Genomic DNA, 19383 nt, shown 5'->3' with positions numbered 1-19383 from the left:
TTCTAACAGTTAATTTAGTTATTTATTTTTAATGAAGTTTTAAAACTTATTTTAATTATTTACAAATGTTTAATTATGTATTTTAATTCTTTATATATATCTTATTTAATATTTCATTTTTTAAAATTAATTCAGTAACACTTATTTTTAAAGGCTTATTTTAATATTTTAATTATTTTTCTAACACTTAATTTAGTTTTTTAATTTTAATGAATGTTTAAATACTAATTTTAATTCTTTAGGCATAATGCTTATTTCATATTTACAAATTTATTTTAATTGCTTTTCAAAAAATTAATTTTTTTGCTAATTAACTTTTGAAATTTAATTGCTTATTTTTATTATTTTAAATTCTTTAGATGTATTAATTATTTAATATTATATTATTTCTTTTAATTTTTTTTACTATTACTTAATATAAAATAATTAATTAATCTAAATTAGCAACTAATAAATATTTCGATAAATAATATAACATTTACATCTTATATTTACTAATAATTTTAAATACATGATATACATTCAAATTAAGCAATTCAAATAAATAATTACATATTAGAGAACACAATATAAAGTCATTAATAATTATTTAATTAATTTCAATAATTACAGGAAAAAAAACCCACGGCCCAAAATAACGGCCGGCCCAGTCAACTGGGCAACCCAGTTGACTGGGCCACCTGGGCACAAACTGGGCGTCTGGGTCTGCTGGGCGCGCCCGGACGGCGTGCCCAGCTCTCTGGCATCCATTTTCGGCCGAGGAGATCACCGGAAAACTCCATTTCCGACGATTTCCACTCCTTCCCAAGCAATAACAATCCAAATTCCACATTTACACAAGGATTTCTCAACAAATATATATAAAATCATACTTTTTTCCAAAAATAAAAATATAAACATGATTTTTTTTTGTATAAATTTCTTACCTTCTTCAGAAGGAAATGGCCAACTGGGTCTCCTGTTTTTTTCTTATTTGTCGGTGATTGGGTTGACTGTGCTACAATTCTTTTCCTTCTCGGCTTCTGCTTCCTTTTCCTTGCAGTGAGGGGTAAAATTGGGTTTGTCTTCATTTTTTTTGGTTTTCACTGTTTTAAATAGTTTTGCCTTTTTTTTTCACTTGTCAAAGGCCATTTTGGAAAACTGGCTGTTGGCCACTAATTCCTCGACCTTGATATGCATTTACCGAGAAAAAAATCATTGAATGGTGCGTGCGCGCTCTGGGGGCCAAATTTTATATGAAAGCCAATTTCCTTATTTTGATGAAATTCTACATGAAAACAATGTCCTTGTTTGAGCCCCATTTTGGTAGAGAAAATAAATTTTTGAATAGTATATTGATGGGAAATGTGTGGTTAAAAAAAGAAAAAGTTTTGGATTTACGTGTAATATTATTTTATTGAAGAATGTGTGGTTGAAATAATGTCAAAACACTGTTTAAGAATGTATTTTTTTGGAAAAAATGGAGCTCAAACAAGGGCAATATCTTAACATCATATATATACCTAAACGCATCCAAAATGTGAAAAACCTCCATAAAAACCTAAAAATCTCTTCTATAGATTTTGTAGATGAAGAACAAGGCTAAGTATCAAGATCAAGACAGATTATACAAGTTTATTGAAGAATATTCATCCATTTTCAAGATTCAGGCCAAAAAATTGGATTTCTTCACTTTCTTCATTATTTCTTCTTTTCGGGTGATGTTTTTTCAATATTTCTTGTATAATTTAATCATTAGAATGTTAAGATAATTTTTCTATTGTATCGGGTGAATAATGAACCCTGTTGCATATTTGTTTTGATATAAGAACATTAATTTAGTTATTTTTTGATTTTCTTGATTGATTTTATATATCCATTGCATTATTTAATTGATTGGTCATCAATTGAATAATTAGTTACTTGTTGTAGTGTTGGAAGACTTATAATAAGTTTAGAATGCGAAAAAAATTAATATATGTAGATAGAAATAGGAATAATCTTTATCACATATGTAATCACATAGATAACCTATAATTTATAATTTAATGCATTTTGGTCATATGAATTCCATCTAGGAATAGAATCGGATCGTGATTAGAATATACTTAATTTGTCTTGGAAAAGAGAATTAAATGCAGTAGTGTTATCTATTGTCACTAAAGTATGAAACTGACTATATTACGAATCAAGAATTAAAATAAATGGTAATAGGGGATTCGAAATCCAACACAATCATTCACATATTTGACAAAACATTTTTATTGCTTCCTTAGTTTAGAATTAGTTTAAATAACAACAAAATATTGTCTTAGTAGCAACTAGTGTACTAGAATTAAAATTATTTCTCGTGGGCAATAACTCACACTCACTTTATTATTATTTCTCAATGATCCCGTACGCTTGTGGCTTTCACACGAGCACCTCTGATTCCTACACTACTTGATCAGTTTCATGGTAGTACATATGAAGGATTTGTCAAGACTTCGTAATGAGCTCATCTGAATTTTTACTGGGTTGGTATGAGGTAAGGTATTAATGACTGTATAAAAAATTATGACACATGCCAAAGAAATAAAGTAGAACATATGGCACCAGTAGGACTTCTTCAACCTTTTCCAATTCCGAAGTAAGTTTGGGTAGACATCTATGGATTTCATTGATGGACTCTCACCCTCTAATGGTAAATGAACTATTTTTGTTGTAATTGACCCTTTTCTAATTTTCCCATTTCATTGTTCTGTCTCATCAATATACGGCTATTGAAGGTACCAGAATATTTTTTGATAATATTTTCAAGTTGCATGGTATGCCTCATTCCATTGCTTGTGATTGAGATTCAGTGTTCACCGGTTTATTTTGGCAAGATACCATTTCGTCTTCAGGGGACACATTTCAACTTCAGTTCTCGTTACCACCATCAAACAGATTGCCAAACTAAAGTGGTAAACATAACATTAGAAATGGATTTGAGGTGCTTCAAAAGCTCACAACCCAAGAAGTGGACTAAATGGCTTAGATAGGCAGAGTTTTGCTACAACACAAGTTGGCACTCATATGTCAAAAGCACTTCCTTTAAAGTGGTATATCGAAGAACTCCTCGTTCTCTTTTGTCTTGTATCCCTGGTACAGCAAGAGTACCAGTAGTCATGACCAAGCTATTATTCAAGTTACTCAAGACAACATCAAATAGGCACAAACAAGAATGAAAATGATATATGATTTAAAGCATCGGGAGAGGGAATTTCATAAATTGATTAGTATTTCCTAAACTTCAGCCTTGTAGACAATTATCATTAGCCAATAGACAAGATCGAAAACTCTCTATAAAATTCTACTATCCTTTCAAGGAACTACGAAGGATTAGTAAGGTGGCTTATGAGCTGGAATTGCCTGAGTCCTCAAAATTGCATCCAGTGTTCCTTCCATGTTTCATTATTAATTAAGAAAATTGGTTATCAAATACTCCTAACACAGCTTCCTATAATGGATCAGGTTGAAGATAAATTAATTCCTCTGCAACAAGTAATTCTGGACAGACGAATGAAGGGTAAGAGACACTAGGTTTTAGTAGATTGGCAAGGTTCATCACCAATGGAAGCAACCGGAAGTCACAAAATCCTTAAAAATCAGTTTCCAATCTATTAGCCTTTAGGACAAGGCTAAAATTTAAGGGAAAGGAAGTTGATAGGATTTTTATTTTCTTAAGTTAGTAATTTTCCTTTTTTATTTAAGTGTGCTAGTTATTGAATAAGTCTAGCCTAGTTTGTCGGATAGTTAAAACCAATTTGTGAACGTTGGGTTCTGCATTCCTATTCTTGAAGTTACTATGTATTCTGAAATGAAATAAACACAGAATCTTTCTGCCATATTTTGATTCACATAAAAAAAATTGGAGGTTCTTGCTCCCTTGAACGAGCTTGACAAGTAATGCTTTTCAAGTTCACTCCAAAAATAAGTAGAGAAAAAGCTAACCCCACCCCCACCCCCACCCCCCCGGCCGGGCATGTGCCAGAGAGTGAAGTAGGTTGGCAAATTAATTAAAAATGCACGTGGACCATAAATAATTTAGAAGAAATTGCACCTCATGTCACTTTTTGAATTAGTATTTACAGAAATGTCACATTTTAATAATTTGACAAAAATGTCACTTTTGAATTTTTTTGCCCTTCTAAAAATTTTAAATATCTTACATATATTAACATTAATTTTTTATTTAACTGGTTGAAAAAGTTGTACCAAAAAGTTGAAAACATCACACCAAACCCCTCCTCCCCTACCCCACACCCATGTACTAAAAGCTTAAGAATAACTAATGAAGAGGTGAGTGAATTAGTTTTCCAAAACTTTTTCGAAAAATTAATCTAAATTCAAGTAAATGAAGACTAAATAGATTAATTTAAATAATAAGTACAAATATGAAAGCGATAAATAAAAGGGAAGAGTGCAAATGATATAATTGTAGATGTTCGATCCAAATCGATGGTCTATGTCATCATTTATCAAGCTCTCCATCACGAGTAAATCCTTTTCATTAAATTTGATTGATTTATGGTGCAATCCAAACTCTTACAATGCTTTCGGTAGCTTACAAATAATGAACAACAGTCCTTATACAATATTGAGTTTTTCAGGACCTCAATATGACCCACAAATCTAAAGATGAATGATTTTACAATTTTGAAACTTCTCTCTTAATAAATGATATAAAAAAATTAAGCATTAAGAGATAAATAGGCTAACACTTCAATAAATGGCAAAGAATGAAACTCAAGTGTTAGGTGAGAAAAACTTCGATAAGAAAGATGTTTTTCAATGGTTAATTCAATCAAAAGTTTTTCAAAGTAAATGATTTGATGAGGATCAACAATTTTTCTCAGGAATATATCACTTAAATGCTCATAAAAGTCTTGCAATAAATGTAAAATGAGATGGTATTTATAGAGTACAAAAGGTCGAAAATTCTGACTAACCGGACAAACAATACGGACGTTCACATTCTGAATCGGACAATGCGTTAGAATTCAAAATGGTTTTTGAATGATTTTTTCACTTTATTTTTTAAGGTAAGTGATATTGTATTGAGTTTGAATATCGAGTTGAAATACTTAGTTTTTGAAAAATAGTTTCTAAAATAATTTACTCGTGCATAAAAAATTATTCATTGAGCTTGTCTAAAGATTAAAGTGTTTTACTTTACGCATGAATGCTGAACATCTTAATCTAATATCTTTGATGTTTGACTATTGAAGCTCTTTCTCTCTAGTGATTTTTCGTGAATGTTTGGCTTTCGTCTTGATTTTTATTGATCGTCCAATGCAAGTCTTTTGGTAGTGATCTTCTTGGTCTCCAATTGATCAACTTTGCAACAATAGCTATGAAGATTCGAATTTCATTGTTAGAAATAAAATCAACTTGCTTGTTATAATCACAAAAATAAAGTCAACCATAGGTTAACATGTACTAAACCCACAACCTACCTCCATTTCAGGAATTATCTTCTTCTTCCTCACATCATCATCCTCCATTGTTTTTTTTTTTTTTTTTTTCTTTTTTTTACAAAAAAAAAGCTCCACCAGCATTGAGACAATAATTTTTTTTTTTTTTTCCAAATAAGGGAGAAATTTGAAACTTCGACCCATGAAAAACTCACCATGCCAATTATCCCTCAAGAAAACTGACTCAGGTTTAATTTGTTGTCTACTATCAACCTTGAATTTATGGCTTGATTATTTTAATTTTCTAGCTTATAACTTTTCGGTATGATTCTATGTGGCAGTAGGATAAAATCTAAGCCAAAAACTAAGAAGGAAAAGGGAATCATGCTTTTGGCTAGTAAGTCAAGTTTACAAAACGATTCTCCCATTGTCACCGCCTTAGCTCCACCTAGTATGGTTCAAAGTCCAGCTGAATCCACCACCAACGTCCCAGTTGCTGTCCCTACTTCAAAGGTTGTTCGCACTTTGACCATAACCCTCCACATCCCTCCCTTGCTTCTAATAATTATGGTGCTTAAAATCTTGTTTTAATTTCTCAATAATTTGCTGATTTAATGTTGTTGAATTTTGTAATTTACATGTAATTTCTTTATATATGTAGATTTACATAACGCATAGCAGACAGAACTGACAAGAAAGTCAAGGAAAAATTGTCGAGATCTACATTTGAACTATCTAAACTAAATGCTATGTATTATTTTTGACATGTAAATGAATGATTTTTTAAATAATTTAATGTTCATATGTAGTTTTAGGATTTTTGGGAAAATATATTTATGTCCATTGTGGATGTATGTAGTTTATGTTCATGTATGAAAAATTGAGTGAATTGTCCAAATGGTCACTGAACTTTGTAAAAAGTTTTTAAGGGGTCATTGAACTTTAAAAATCATCCAAATTATCATTGAACTTTGCAAAAGGTTTCTATGGGGTCACTGAACTCAGTGATTTCGTGGAAACCTTTTGCAAAGTTCAGTGATTATTTAGGTGATTTTTAAAGTTTAATGACCTCGTAGAAACCTTTTGCAAAGCTCAATGACCATTTAGGTGATTTTTAAAGTTCAATGACCCCTTGAAAACTTTTTACAAAATTTAGTGACCATTTGGACTATTCACTCGTGAAAAATTAGTTTTATTGTATAGTACATATCAATTCATAAGTCAATTTTCACATAATGTGTAGTACAACGAATTATCATGAACATAAAATCGAATTGTCAAGACAAGCACTACAACTATCTGACATGTAATGTTTGTATAAGTTTAATATTCCGAACTTTAAATACTACACAAGGCACATACGAATAAATTATACCGACCAATTGCAAACATGTTAGTTGAAAAGTTACAATGTTTATCCCCGACTATCTAAAAATGTGGAGATTGACATTTGAATCGTCCTTCTTAACAGTGACGAAATCGCATTTAAGATGTATGATGGTAAAACATTCTTGATATTTACATTCATTAAGGTTCAACAACTAAATGATCAAATCTTTACAAAGAATTTACACAATGATATACTAAGGTATATTTCAAAATTTTACAGAGAAAATTGCTCTATTTATCCGAGTTCTCATGTATGGGAGCCGCCCCAATATTATAGATTTCAGTTTCAATAGCATTTTTGTTTGCCACATTTTGCATTACTTTCACCACATGATCGAAGTTTCTCCATCAATATTACAAAGCACAAAGTTTTTCCATCAATCGTAACAGAAGTCTTGCTAGGATGATATTACTTGAAACTACGATTGAAGTGGTCTTATTTCCTCTCCACTTCCATTTGTCATCTATGTGGGCAAATTGTCCCATGCAAGACAATGAATTTTAAATTATTACTCATCTAAAAATTTTGAGATATCAATAATAAGCATTTAACACATTAATATATCAAACTTTAATGATATGCAAGTGACAACTACAAATAAATAATACAAACAGTAGCAATCCGGTGAGAACGACAGTTAAATTGTTATTCTCGATATTTTAACTGTTGGTCTTCACAATCTAGTTCTACAGTTAAACTGACAGCATTTACCATTCGCAACTAACGGGAATCATTTAATGGGTGTGATTGGAATAAATTCTTCATAACATTAAATGTGTTCATCAATGCTCAACTACCAAGTGATAAAATCTTCACAAAGAATTTACACAATACTTCACTAAATAGGGAATCACCAAAAAGATTTTAAGGAGGAGGATGTCATTCAAAGAAATTGGCGAAATCAATCCAAATGAATGAATAATAATTTGTAAATAAATATAAACATGTTGTATTTAACAATTCCATTCTAATAAATCATAAGATTAAAAATATTAAATAATTTATAAATGCCAACCCTCAGACCAGAAGATGAATTCAAAATTACTTTTTTCTACGTTTTTTTAAATAATAATAATAATAATAATAATAATAATAATAAGAATAATAAGACTTCTATTTTTTTAGGGAATTATCATTCATTTACATAGCAAAAGGTTATGAACTAATTTTAATTATTTATTTTTTGGTTAACAACTTTATTACATATTAGATAGATTCATAGGATTTTCTTATACATGTCAACTACCAAATCGTGACATTAATTAGCATCAAATTTATGTATTAACAAGCAATAAATGCACTCAGAAAGATATTTACAAGGGTATTTTGAACGTTTTGCACCCAAAAATGACATTTTTGAGCACCTTTTGAAAAAGTGACAAATATGCAAAATCCCCACCTCGATTGTTTTGACACAATGTGTTCTAATATGTACCATATTGTGATTTTCTTCTGTCAAAGAAAGTCTAATTTTTGCATTTCAATGAAATATCAAACTAAATGGGCATTTCATTTGGATTTCTACCTTTTCTTCGATCTCTACTAATTGCATTCTTGTGGCGTTGTTGTTGAGGAGTACTCTTCAATATATAGCTTTGATTCTATTGTATTAGTCAGTTACTTAATTGACGTGGCAGGCAGTTAATTTTCTGTTGTTAGTTAGAGTAGTACAGTTTCCATTTTAGTTAGTTTCTGTTAGTTCTGTTGCTCGTGAGCTGAGATCTATATATATGATTGTAAAGGCAGATCAAAATAATGAAGAAGTTCATTTTACAACTTCTCTCAAATTCATTGTTCCAGAATTTGTTATGGTATCAGAGCTTTTTGTTTAGCTTCCGCTTCCAGTCATGGCAGACGGTCATCAGGTTACTTCTGAATTTCACGTAGACATTGCAATTCCTGGAGTCACTCCAATCTCCAACTCGCGATCTGCAATTCCGCCGGAGAATCCTACTGGTTCCTCTACAATTCCTACACAGATCAGCTCTCGAGTCATGGACGATCCTAATAGTCCATACTACCTTCACTATGGCGAGAATACTGGTACATAGCTCATCTCTATCGTTCTTTCCGACGAAAACTACTCCACTTGGAGTTGAGCAATAACCATGGCCTTGAGTGTCAAGAATAAAGAAGGCTTCATTGACGGCTCGATCTCCAAGCCAGATCTTAATGATCCACTTTACGTTCCATGGAGAAGATGTAATCATGTGGTATCTTCATGGATAATTAATTCAATCCCCAAAGAACTATATCCTAGTGTCGTGCATAAAGACTCGGCTAGGGAAATTTGGCTTGAGCTTCATGACAGATACAATCAGAGTAATGGCCCTCGCATTTATCAATTGCAGAAATCGATTTCTTCTATTTCACAGAACAATGGATCTCTCAGTTCTTAGTTCAACAGATTGAAAGGGCTTTGGGAAGAATTAGCAATATTACTATATCCCCTAACCAATGTCAACAGATCATCTCTATGCTGAGGCCCCAACTTGAAGTTTGACCCCAAGGCTAATGCCTGCATCTTCCTTGGTTATCATAATGGAATGAAAGCATATAAACTTTTCAACTTGACCACTCAAACCTGTATCATTTCAAGGAATGTGGTCTTTCATGAATCCATTTTTCCATTCCATAGTATACCATTGCAAATTCCTACTACTCCTGAACATTCACCCCTTTTCCTGAACAACAGCATTCCAATTCAACATTCCTCAACACCTACCACAACAGACTTTCCTTATTCTCCTAATTCCACTACAACTCATTCTCCTGTTTTATCACCTGCAATACAACCTTCACCTGCAGAACTTCCTCAAGCAGATTCTGCAGTGCAATCTCCACATGCAAAACTTTCTCACACCATCACCTATCTCATATCTCCACCTCGAAGATCTACAAGAACCCATAGACTATCCTCATATCTTGATCAATATCATTGCAACTTGATAGAGACCAATCATCTCCAGCTCCAATCTGATTCCAAGAAAAGTGTCCCACATGAAAGTGGTAAACAATATGATATTTCAAAATATTTTGGATATGATCATTTATCCTCTGCTCATAAGGCTTATGTGATGTCCATCTCTTTCTCTTCTGAGCCAAAAATTTTGACCAAGCCTCCAAGAGTCCAAATTGGTGTGCAGCAATGGATGCTAAGTTCCAAGCCTTGGTTGCTAATAATACTTGGACATTGACAACTATGCCCCCACATAAGACCCCTATTGATTGCAAATGGGTCTATAAAATTAAATACAGGGCAGATGGTAGTGAAGAGAGAAAGAAAGCACGCTTAGTTGCAAAAGGATTCACGCAACAAGTTGGATTGGATTACCAAGAAACGTTCTCCCCAGTGGCAAAATTGGTCACAGTTAAAGCTCTCTTAGTAATGGTTGCAATTCAGCAATGGCATTTGTTTCAACTTGATGTGAACAATGCTTTTCTACATGGAGATTTGGAAGAAGAGGTGTACATGCGCATGCCTCCAGGGTATGAGCAACAGGGGGCCAATGGTGAGAAACTTGTATGCAAGCTCAACAAGTCCATTTATGGCCTTAAACAAGCCTCAAGGCAATAGTTTAACAAGTTGTCCAATTTCATTATTTCTCAAGGATTCACTCAATCACAGTCAGACCCCTCATTGTTTGTTAAGATTAATGGTTGCCCACCTACCATTTTATTGGTCTACGTTGATGATATCATCATTGCTGGAAATGACATTACTTATATTGATCGGTTTAAGAAAGTCTTGGACCAACAATTCAAGCCAAAGGACCTAGGAATCTAAAGGTTTTCTTGGGTTTGGAAGTGGCTAGAAACAACGTTGGGATTTCCATTTGCCAGAGGAAATATGCACTAGAGATCTTGGAGGATACAGGCTACTTAGGTGCTAAACCTGCCAAGACACCTATGCAACAGAATTTGAAACTTGCCAAATCTGATGGTGAGTCGATCACTGATGCTAGCACATACAGAAGACTAGTAGGCAGGCTTCTCTACCTGAACATTACTAGACCAGATCTTGCTTACCCAGTACAGATTCTTAGCCAGTTTGTTGATGCACCTAGACAACCACACCTTGATGCTGCTTTGCATGTCTCGAGGTATCTCATGGGAACTGTAGGACGGGGATTATTCTTTGAGAAGGATTCAGAGATTCAGCTTAAGGGCTTTTGTGATGCAGACTGGGCTGCATGTTTAGACACTTGGAGATCAATCTCAGGGTATTGTGTGTTTTTAGGCAATTCCTTAATTTCATGGCGTTCAAAGAAGCAAAGCACCGTGTCTAGGTCATCAGCGGAAGCTGAATACAGGGCTATGGTAGCTGCAGTATATGAACTAACTTGGCTTCAATACATACTGATTTGGGAATTGAGCATAAGAAACCACCGTTGTTGTTCTGTGACAATCAAGCGGCCATGCACATTGTCGAAAATCAGGTTTATCATGAGAGAACAAAACACATTGAGCTGGATTGTCATGTGGTCAGAGAAAAGATACAAGAGGGAAAAATCAGGATTATGCACCCGTGTACTAAAGATCCTATTGCAGACATGTTAACCAAGGCAATTGGAGGAATAAGGTTTAAAACACTGTTAAGCAAGATGAATGTTCTTAATATCCACCTTCCACCTTGAGGAGGTGTCTTGAATATATAGATAGCTTTGATTCTATTGTATTAGTCGGTTACTTAATTGACGTGGCAGACAGTTAATCTTCTGTTGTTAGTTAGAGTAGTTCAATTTCCATTTTAGTTAGTTTCTGTTAGTTCTGTTGCTCGTGAGCTGAGGTCTATATATATGATTGTAAAGGCAGATCAAAATAATGAAGAAGTTCATTTTACAACTTCTCTCAAATTCATTTCATTTTACAACTTCTCTCAAATTCATTGTTCCAGAATTTGTTAAGTACTGAATAGAAGGAGTCGGTGTGGTGTATTCAAGTTTTATGGAGATAAATGGGACGATCACAGAGAAATTATGTTGGTTTCTCGATTATTGGACTGATAGTCCCAACAAACTGCACTTACAATATGCTCGTAAACATTAACTATTTTTGTAGTCATTGACGTTTGCTACTTCCCTCATCCTTTCATTTTTAATTTATTATTTTAGAGGTAATTAATTATTTTTTATCTTATTTTAATTAATAAAAAATTAAAAAGTTCAAATATTTCAATTAAAAATATTACATTATTATCTATTTTTGTTTATTGTTTTAGCTATTTGGTTCAACCCTGGTTCAAACCCGATTTGACCCTTTTGTGAAATGGTATTTTTCAGGTAAAGTAGTTTTATATTTTTCCCTCAACCTTTTAAATTTTCGGATCAATGTCCGATCCGAGTTTTACATTGCTCAAGAGGACAAGCAAACCAGCAATTACAAAGATTTTATAACGGTACCAAGAGTGCCCAAAATTGTTTTTCAAGAACCACCAAAACTAGTTGAAGTTTAGAAGTAATCCACCAAAAACCCGAACCAAACTTGTTTAGTAAAGATTATTCCCTAAAGATATAGCCATCCATGGTGCCTAACATTTTCAAATCCAAAAAATGGATCACAGTTGCAATCAAAGGCTCAAAATAAATGCACGAAACCCATATATGTATTCAACTTCTTGCTTAAATTAATGCTGGAGATATCAGAGAAGTTCGGGTACAAAAGGTCGAACAAGGTGGATGCATGTTCATTGCTCATACGTATATTATGCACAAAATACCAGGCACCTCATGTTGGCCCTGGGAAAAATATAACAAAATTGCAAAATCAAGAAGTTCAACCTTCCAGAGTTTAATGGAACTTCATATTCATGTACCCAAAATTCATCTGCTAGATGGACAACATACCTGTAAGATTGAAGAACCAAAATTAGCAGCCATGGAGTTAATCTTTTCAAATAATATATTCAATTTCAAGAATTCAGTATATAGTTGAAAATAGGCACCCCCAAAAGATGAAGCAAAAAAGGCAGTGGCAGCAAAGAAAAATGACTTTACATAAACGAGGATTGTTAGTAATTCTCTGGGCTTGAGCCTTGAGCAACTTGCAAATTCTTCGTTTCTTTAGCATCCAAGCCTCCTGCAACTGATGAAATTTCCTCTCGTGAATTTATGGTGCCCCAGTTCATCCGTTGGACCTCATCTTTCGTACAGATTAGGATCTTATGAACCATGCTACAGAATTCTCTGTTAAAAAGGAACAGGAACTAGTTAATAACACAACATAAAGAAGCACTATAAATAGAATTAAGGCAATCGAGACAAGTGAAAGTATTTCTTACTCCCACGGGTCATCTCCAACAAGCATCATATCATCTTCGTCATCAGTATAAACTACAAGCCAATTCTTATTTGGAGCCTTGAGTTCACCATTAAATTCAAAGATATTATCCAAATCAGCAGTCAGTTCATCATAGTTGTTGAACTTGGCAAGATCAACTGACCTACCAAGGGCAGCCCCCTGCTTATGAACCTGAAATGACAACGATTTGGACTATTAGAGTCAATTGTATTGAGAACAAACAAATAATAAGTGTCAATGAAAAGAAAAATATAGCAAAGTCCCAGATGAAAACCTTGGTGCAACTCCTTGTTGAACCAGAAACACCTTTGCCTTCCCTCTCTCTAGCAAGCGGATGGCAAGTTTGAAAATGTTTATCCTGCTCACTTGCAACTGGATTATCTGCCATCTTTAAGCCCTTTGATTGATCAGACCTCTGATCAGATGCTAACGCTGGGGACTGATGAGAATGCATCACACCATGTACACGACTTGTTTCAATCATTGCATTCGTGTGCAACAGTTCTTGCTCTGTTGGAACAGAGCCACTTATAAGGGGAACACCAAAGAGCTTGCAGTTACCTTCCTTGGGTTTTGTGGTGTCACGTTGTGCAAATACAGAATTTGGCTGCAGTTCTCTAGATTGACCAGGAGTTATTTGAAGATACGGTGAATTTGGTGGAGGCATCAACCAATTTACATGCTTATTGCCATCTCTGTGATCAGGAAGCATAGAATATTCTCTCAATCCACCACTGCATCTAATATCCCCTTGTGTGTGATACGAAGCATCAGGACCTTGTCCATGAGTTTTCATACCAGTATCCATCAAATTAAGCGAGAGACAAGAAGGTATCATAGACCATGCATTTCCAATTAAGCAGAACTTCTCTTCACGCTCTTCTACTTGTTGCTTGGAAACTGCAGTATTACCTGAAGGCAAAGAGAACTCACGGGACAAATTATATTGTGATCCAAAACCTGATAAAAGATCTGTGAATGACGACTCTGGCCTTCCTAAAGGCAACCACTTATCCGACCCATATCTTCTTGAAGAGGAAACATGCTCAATCTTTTCTTCATCTGATGAAGGTGGCCACAACATTGGCTTTTCGGAAGAATCTGATTCATTGCTCTCTGAAAAAGTGCCTTTCAAGATTGACAATTCTTGACCTTGGAAGACCATTGGAAACCCACTGGCTGGTGAAGGGTCTACAGTCATCTTAGCTGAACCTACATCATATTACATTTCAAACAGACATGAGTAAGTCGGAAGTAAAATACTAAAACTACTAACAAAACCTTAGGCAGACAGAAAGAACAAACGTACTTTCCCTGGTAAGGACAGAAGAGTCCGAGGAAACGGGCAAGACATTTGATCGAGGTCGTTTTGGTCTGGGCACAGGAAGTGGATTAAGGGCAGGAGGAGAAAGAGAAGGTTCTATTTCCCAAGGAGAAACCCTCTCTGGTCGAGATATTGTGGACATTTCATCCCAACGCACCTTAAAGTAACATTAAGAAAAATTTTCATCATGAGGAAAAATAAATAAATAATTGAAAGCATAAAGTGTGAGTAGTCAAATATAAGATGTAGTACCTTTAGACATCTCCATTTCGATTGTGGCCACCTTCTTGAATCAGATGCTTCAATACCAACTATTGTTCCAGTAAACCTACAAAGTTTTATGGATTCTTGAAAATCAAAATATAAAAACTATTCTCATGATTCACTCCGAAAGTTACAAAATGTGCTTCAGAAGATTAAAGGCGTCATACCTCTGCTCTGGAGCTTCTTCACCTTCAAATCTCATTTTAAACTTCATTCCTATTAAATAATTGTTTTTCACAGACTCCATGTACTGATCAAACGGCACAATGAACTCGGATGGGCTCGTCCTGTGAAACAGAGGTAGGACGTTAGGGAGGATATAACACAGGCAAAAACACGTGCAATCTGTCCATCGTTTATTAGCGTTCACTTGGCTTGATACATTTATATGTTAGTAAAGGTGCAGAGTTTTAGTCAGACAATTTCAATACAGAAATGTATATCACATGCTTCTTTGACAGCAGCAGATTCATGTTTACATTATGCAGAAATGCAAGTGTAAAAAATCACGTATTCCCAAGGAATGTGGAAGTAACAAGAAAGTTAGTAAATAATAGCTCTCTTCTTTCATTCCTTTTTTCATTCTTCAACAATAGTGTTAATGATTACAGAGTAAATTGGAAAAATTGAAAGGATTGATTTCAAACATTAATAAGAAACGTGGACAAAGGAATAGAAGTTCCATAAAAAAATGTAGTCAAACCGCCAAAAAATAACAGCCACCACCCCGTGATTCAATGTATACATAAGACAATCAATATTTTTGCAGTGTAACAAATGACATACCTAGGCTTGTAATATACTGTGAATATTGTTTTTGTCTGAATGGCATGCATAGCTGTTGCCAGCACACCAAGATGCATGCTATGACATGATATGACGGACGACGGAGCATTTCCTTCTTGTCTCATCGCACGCCTAACTCCAACACGAAGCTCCCCATTCTCACCTCTGTAAGTTCCATGTATACTTGTTTAATAATAGAAACTATTTGCATAAAACAAAAGATGTGAATATATAATATAGCACCACCTTAGAAATATGAAGGCGTCGCCAGCAACAAGCCTCTTAGAACTAACAAAAACACTCCAACCACTCTGAAGGAGGTGCCTCCGTGGTTGACCTGGAATTCAAAAGATTAATCAAATATTACAAGTCAAAACTCATGTCAGAATCTGTGGACAAATCGCCATTAAATGTCCTAAGAAGAGAAGTGCATTGAATAACAACATAAGAATCAACTCAAAAAAAAAAAAAAAACCAACTACACAGCTACACCACACTACTGTGAAAGGCACTTCCAATTAGAAAAAACATAAATTAGACCATTGACCAGAAAAGAAGTTGAAATTTCCAAGTCTTCTCTACTCTCCAAACCCCCCCACCCCCAGGCGAGGAAATGTCCAAAAATCCAGTCAAAATTGTAGTAGTCAAAACAAACTTCCCATCTCTGTACCCAATACAAGTTGATTCAAATCATAAGAAAGGCTCATCAAAAGCACAAGCGGAAGCAGAAATTGAAAGTTTGCAACCATACCACGAAAAATATGCCGAAACCTCCACTCATTTCCGTGCAAGTCTTTGGCTACTAGTTCCTGAGTTGGAGGTTGAAGTGACATGTCCTGTCAAAGAAATGGGGTTCATCATTAAGACCCTAAATCCCAGCAAAATGACACAATAGACTTCAAGTAAACAGTCCTAACCAGTGGGGGTAGACATTCATCTGCATGCCGTCTCAGAACCGAGAATCCACCATGAGTGCTTGTATCAGAGGCAGTTAGAGTCTTGCAGAAAGAATGGACATGAAAACATGGAGGTGTGGGCGGCAGAGGCTCCTTCTTCACAGCATTCTCATCTTGCTGCAACACAAATATCATCAAGTAAGAAAAAAAAAATTCCCTTTGCAATTACGAAAATTACTAGATAAAGCATATCCACCATGATTGCACTTACATAAGGTTCTGGCATCAAAATCACATGCGCAAATACCTCATCTGTGTCTGGTTCAGCCTTTTAGACAACAATACAAACAAAAAAACCAAATCAAAACATATAGCAGACTACAACTTGAAAAAGGAAAATGATTATATAAATTATAGTTCGGTAAAGGATCTATAAACAATCCCCAAAAACTTATAGATGGTATTAAAAATTAAAAGCTTGAATCTCCAACAGTGAAATTACCTTCAGTAAAACATTAACCACACGGCAAAGGATCTTCGGAGGAAGATTATACACAGGCATCTGCTGGTCTGCACTTTGATTAGTTGATGCCTCCACCTATTTGGCAAAATCCACAAATTTTATGCATGAAATTATATTGAAAATTATCATAAATACAAAAACTAATTAAAAATAATAATAATAAATGTAAAACCCAGAAATTAACTACCCAGAAATATCTTCAGTGCTTCCCGCGTAATTAATACATGAATAAATCGTATTCTTTGAAATACTTGAAAACGAAATTAAGTTTCAACATTAAATGATCGTGTTTATGTACAAAAACCAAACTCGAAATAAAATTGAGAATTGTGATCTAACTTTGATGAATCTGAGCTTAGGGGATAAAAAATAGCTCATCATAGATATGCAAAAAATACGACTAAAAATCACAACAATTCGAGAAAAAGAAAAACCTGTTCTATGTGACCCTGAGGGAAATAGAAAACGAGCTCATTTTCCCGAGGCACAGTGACTAAAGGACCAGCACAAGCTTTCCATAGCTCCGTGTATAACGCTGTCTCAGCATCCACTGACCAAAAAACCCAAAAACAAATTAGAACCCAGAAAAGAAAATCAAAATATTCGAAATGATCACCGGAATTACCTTTTCCGATGCCTGAAATTCCCATTTCTGCTATCACGGGCTCCGTGTAACCCATATTCGAGACCTCAGCCATTTCTTTACGTACTTTTTTCAGCACAGATCTCACATCTCCAAACCCACACAAGCAATCAACAGTAGACACAACACCATAAAAGCAACCTCAAAAACCAGAAAAATCAAGACATCAGCCTCTTAAACTATATATGGGTCAAAAGAAAATCTTGTATGAATCGGCACAAAATTTTGCAAGACTTTTTATGGGTTTATTCTACAATATTGCGAGGATATCTTGAAGCATTGGGTTAGTATTGTAGCCTAATAGCTTTAGCTGATGAGAGAGAAAAGGAGTGGGGTTGGCGGGGGACATAGAGACAGATTGTGGGGTCGTCGACCAGCGGAGGGACCAGAATAGGGTGCAAATTAGTATTAAAAAAAAAAAAAAAGAGGCTGAACCTCAAGCTTGAGGGCCCCATTGTCCCGCTTCTAGAGTTTTGTGAGGAAGGTAAATAGCGAGATGTGCCCCAATAGGTCAGGGAATAAGAGCTGTCTGCATACTGCGCTTATAAGGAGTCCAATTTCATATTTCAGGAATCGAACCCCCACACTGCGACTGTCAGCAAGGTGTGAGATAATCTCACTCCTATCCTTTACACCACTGGACTATGCTCCGAGGAGCCAAATTAGTAATTATCATTTCAACAGCGGTCAATTTTGTAGCCGAGCCAAGAAACCGGCTATACCCGGTCCAATTCCAAAGCATGTTTTGGAGGTTGATAAATCAACAGTGAAGTGGGGTCATATCTGATTCTAACTTGCCTGACGTACCAAACATACGATATGATTACATATTTATATAAGGAAATTACTAAAAATATCCATTTTGATATAATTATTTGTAAAAATGTCTAAAATTTTTCAATGTCCATTTTTACAATTATTTGGACAAGAGTACCCCTAAATAACTTCTGAGAAGCTATATTAAAATGATATTATCAACATTTCAATTGTTGTTCTTGATATTTGAATCCGTTTATATTTCAAAAGTACACATGTCAAATCACAATATTAAATGTTCTTAACATATTAAATATCTAGAATGACATTTCATTCCAAACATGACATTTTTCTACACTTTAAATGTTGTTCTCGATATTTCTGTGTCTAACATTAATTGTGATTTGATATGTGCAATATGAAATTATTTATTCTTTCATTAAGGTAAAATAGAGAATTTGGTATCAAATTTGGCCATTTTGCAAAGATTATCAAAAGTTGACATTTTTTAATTAACATATATAAAATTGTACATTTTTGCACATGCCCCTATTTATATTTATATTATGACCCCCATTGATATAAATTCAAATTCAAATTCAAATTCAAATTTCAATGCAAATCAATGTCAACAATTAACTATATATTTTTAGGGAAAATTGCACAATGTCCCTAATCTTTCCATTTTTCCTAGTCTTTACCTTAACCATCATTTTGTATCAGTGGAGGTTCTTAACTTTTCATATTTATGCAGATGGAGTCCATCTGGACGGAAACTTTCAAAACACCGTCAGTTGACCTCGAAAATTAAATAAAAAAAGAGATATATTGACAATTTTAAGTAGGGGGCAATTTTATCCATACATTATTTTTCCTTTCATACAGTTCAAATAACTGTACATTTTCCTTCCATTTCATTGGATATTTATTCTCTCCTTTCTCTCTTCCAATAATTGTCAAAAGCTTTTCGAAATGGAGATTGAGATGAATGTTTGAAAAATGTGGGTTCCCTTTGGAGATGAAGACTTCATGGACGAATTTGAACCCAAGAAGAAAGTTTATCAATTGCCCACGATGTCAGGAT

The 19383-nt window shown here is 34.4% G+C and overlaps 1 protein-coding gene across 2 annotated transcripts; it reads right to left on the bottom strand.

Moving 5' to 3' along the window:
- Positions 1-12394: 12394 nt before the first annotated feature.
- Positions 12395-17875, bottom strand: LOC111401409 (auxin response factor 2B). Of its 2 annotated transcripts, none has more exons than XR_002704005.1 (15): positions 17526-17875; positions 17335-17450; positions 16880-16975; positions 16649-16705; positions 16399-16554; positions 16233-16317; positions 15728-15818; positions 15482-15646; positions 14863-14982; positions 14684-14759; positions 14417-14588; positions 13382-14319; positions 13088-13278; positions 12752-12992; positions 12395-12653 (listed from the first exon to the last, which is right to left on the bottom strand). XR_002704005.1 is itself a non-coding variant. In XM_023029132.1 (15 exons), exons 1-14 carry the CDS (start codon positions 17596-17598, stop codon positions 12818-12820), a joined length of 2511 nt encoding a protein of 836 aa, XP_022884900.1. In that variant the 5' UTR covers positions 17599-17874; the 3' UTR covers positions 12395-12653; positions 12804-12817. The 2 variants fall into 2 exon arrangements, 1 of the variants encoding a protein (XP_022884900.1); XM_023029132.1 differs by having other exon boundaries at positions 12804-12992; positions 17526-17874.
- Positions 17876-19383: the final 1508 nt, after the last annotated feature.

This window comes from Olea europaea, chromosome 10, assembly GCF_002742605.1.
Source record: "Olea europaea var. sylvestris chromosome 10, O_europaea_v1, whole genome shotgun sequence".
NCBI lineage: Eukaryota > Viridiplantae > Streptophyta > Magnoliopsida > Lamiales > Oleaceae > Olea > Olea europaea.
Note: the sequence above shows the minus strand (reverse complement) of the source record. Positions and strands in the feature narration are given on the sequence as shown.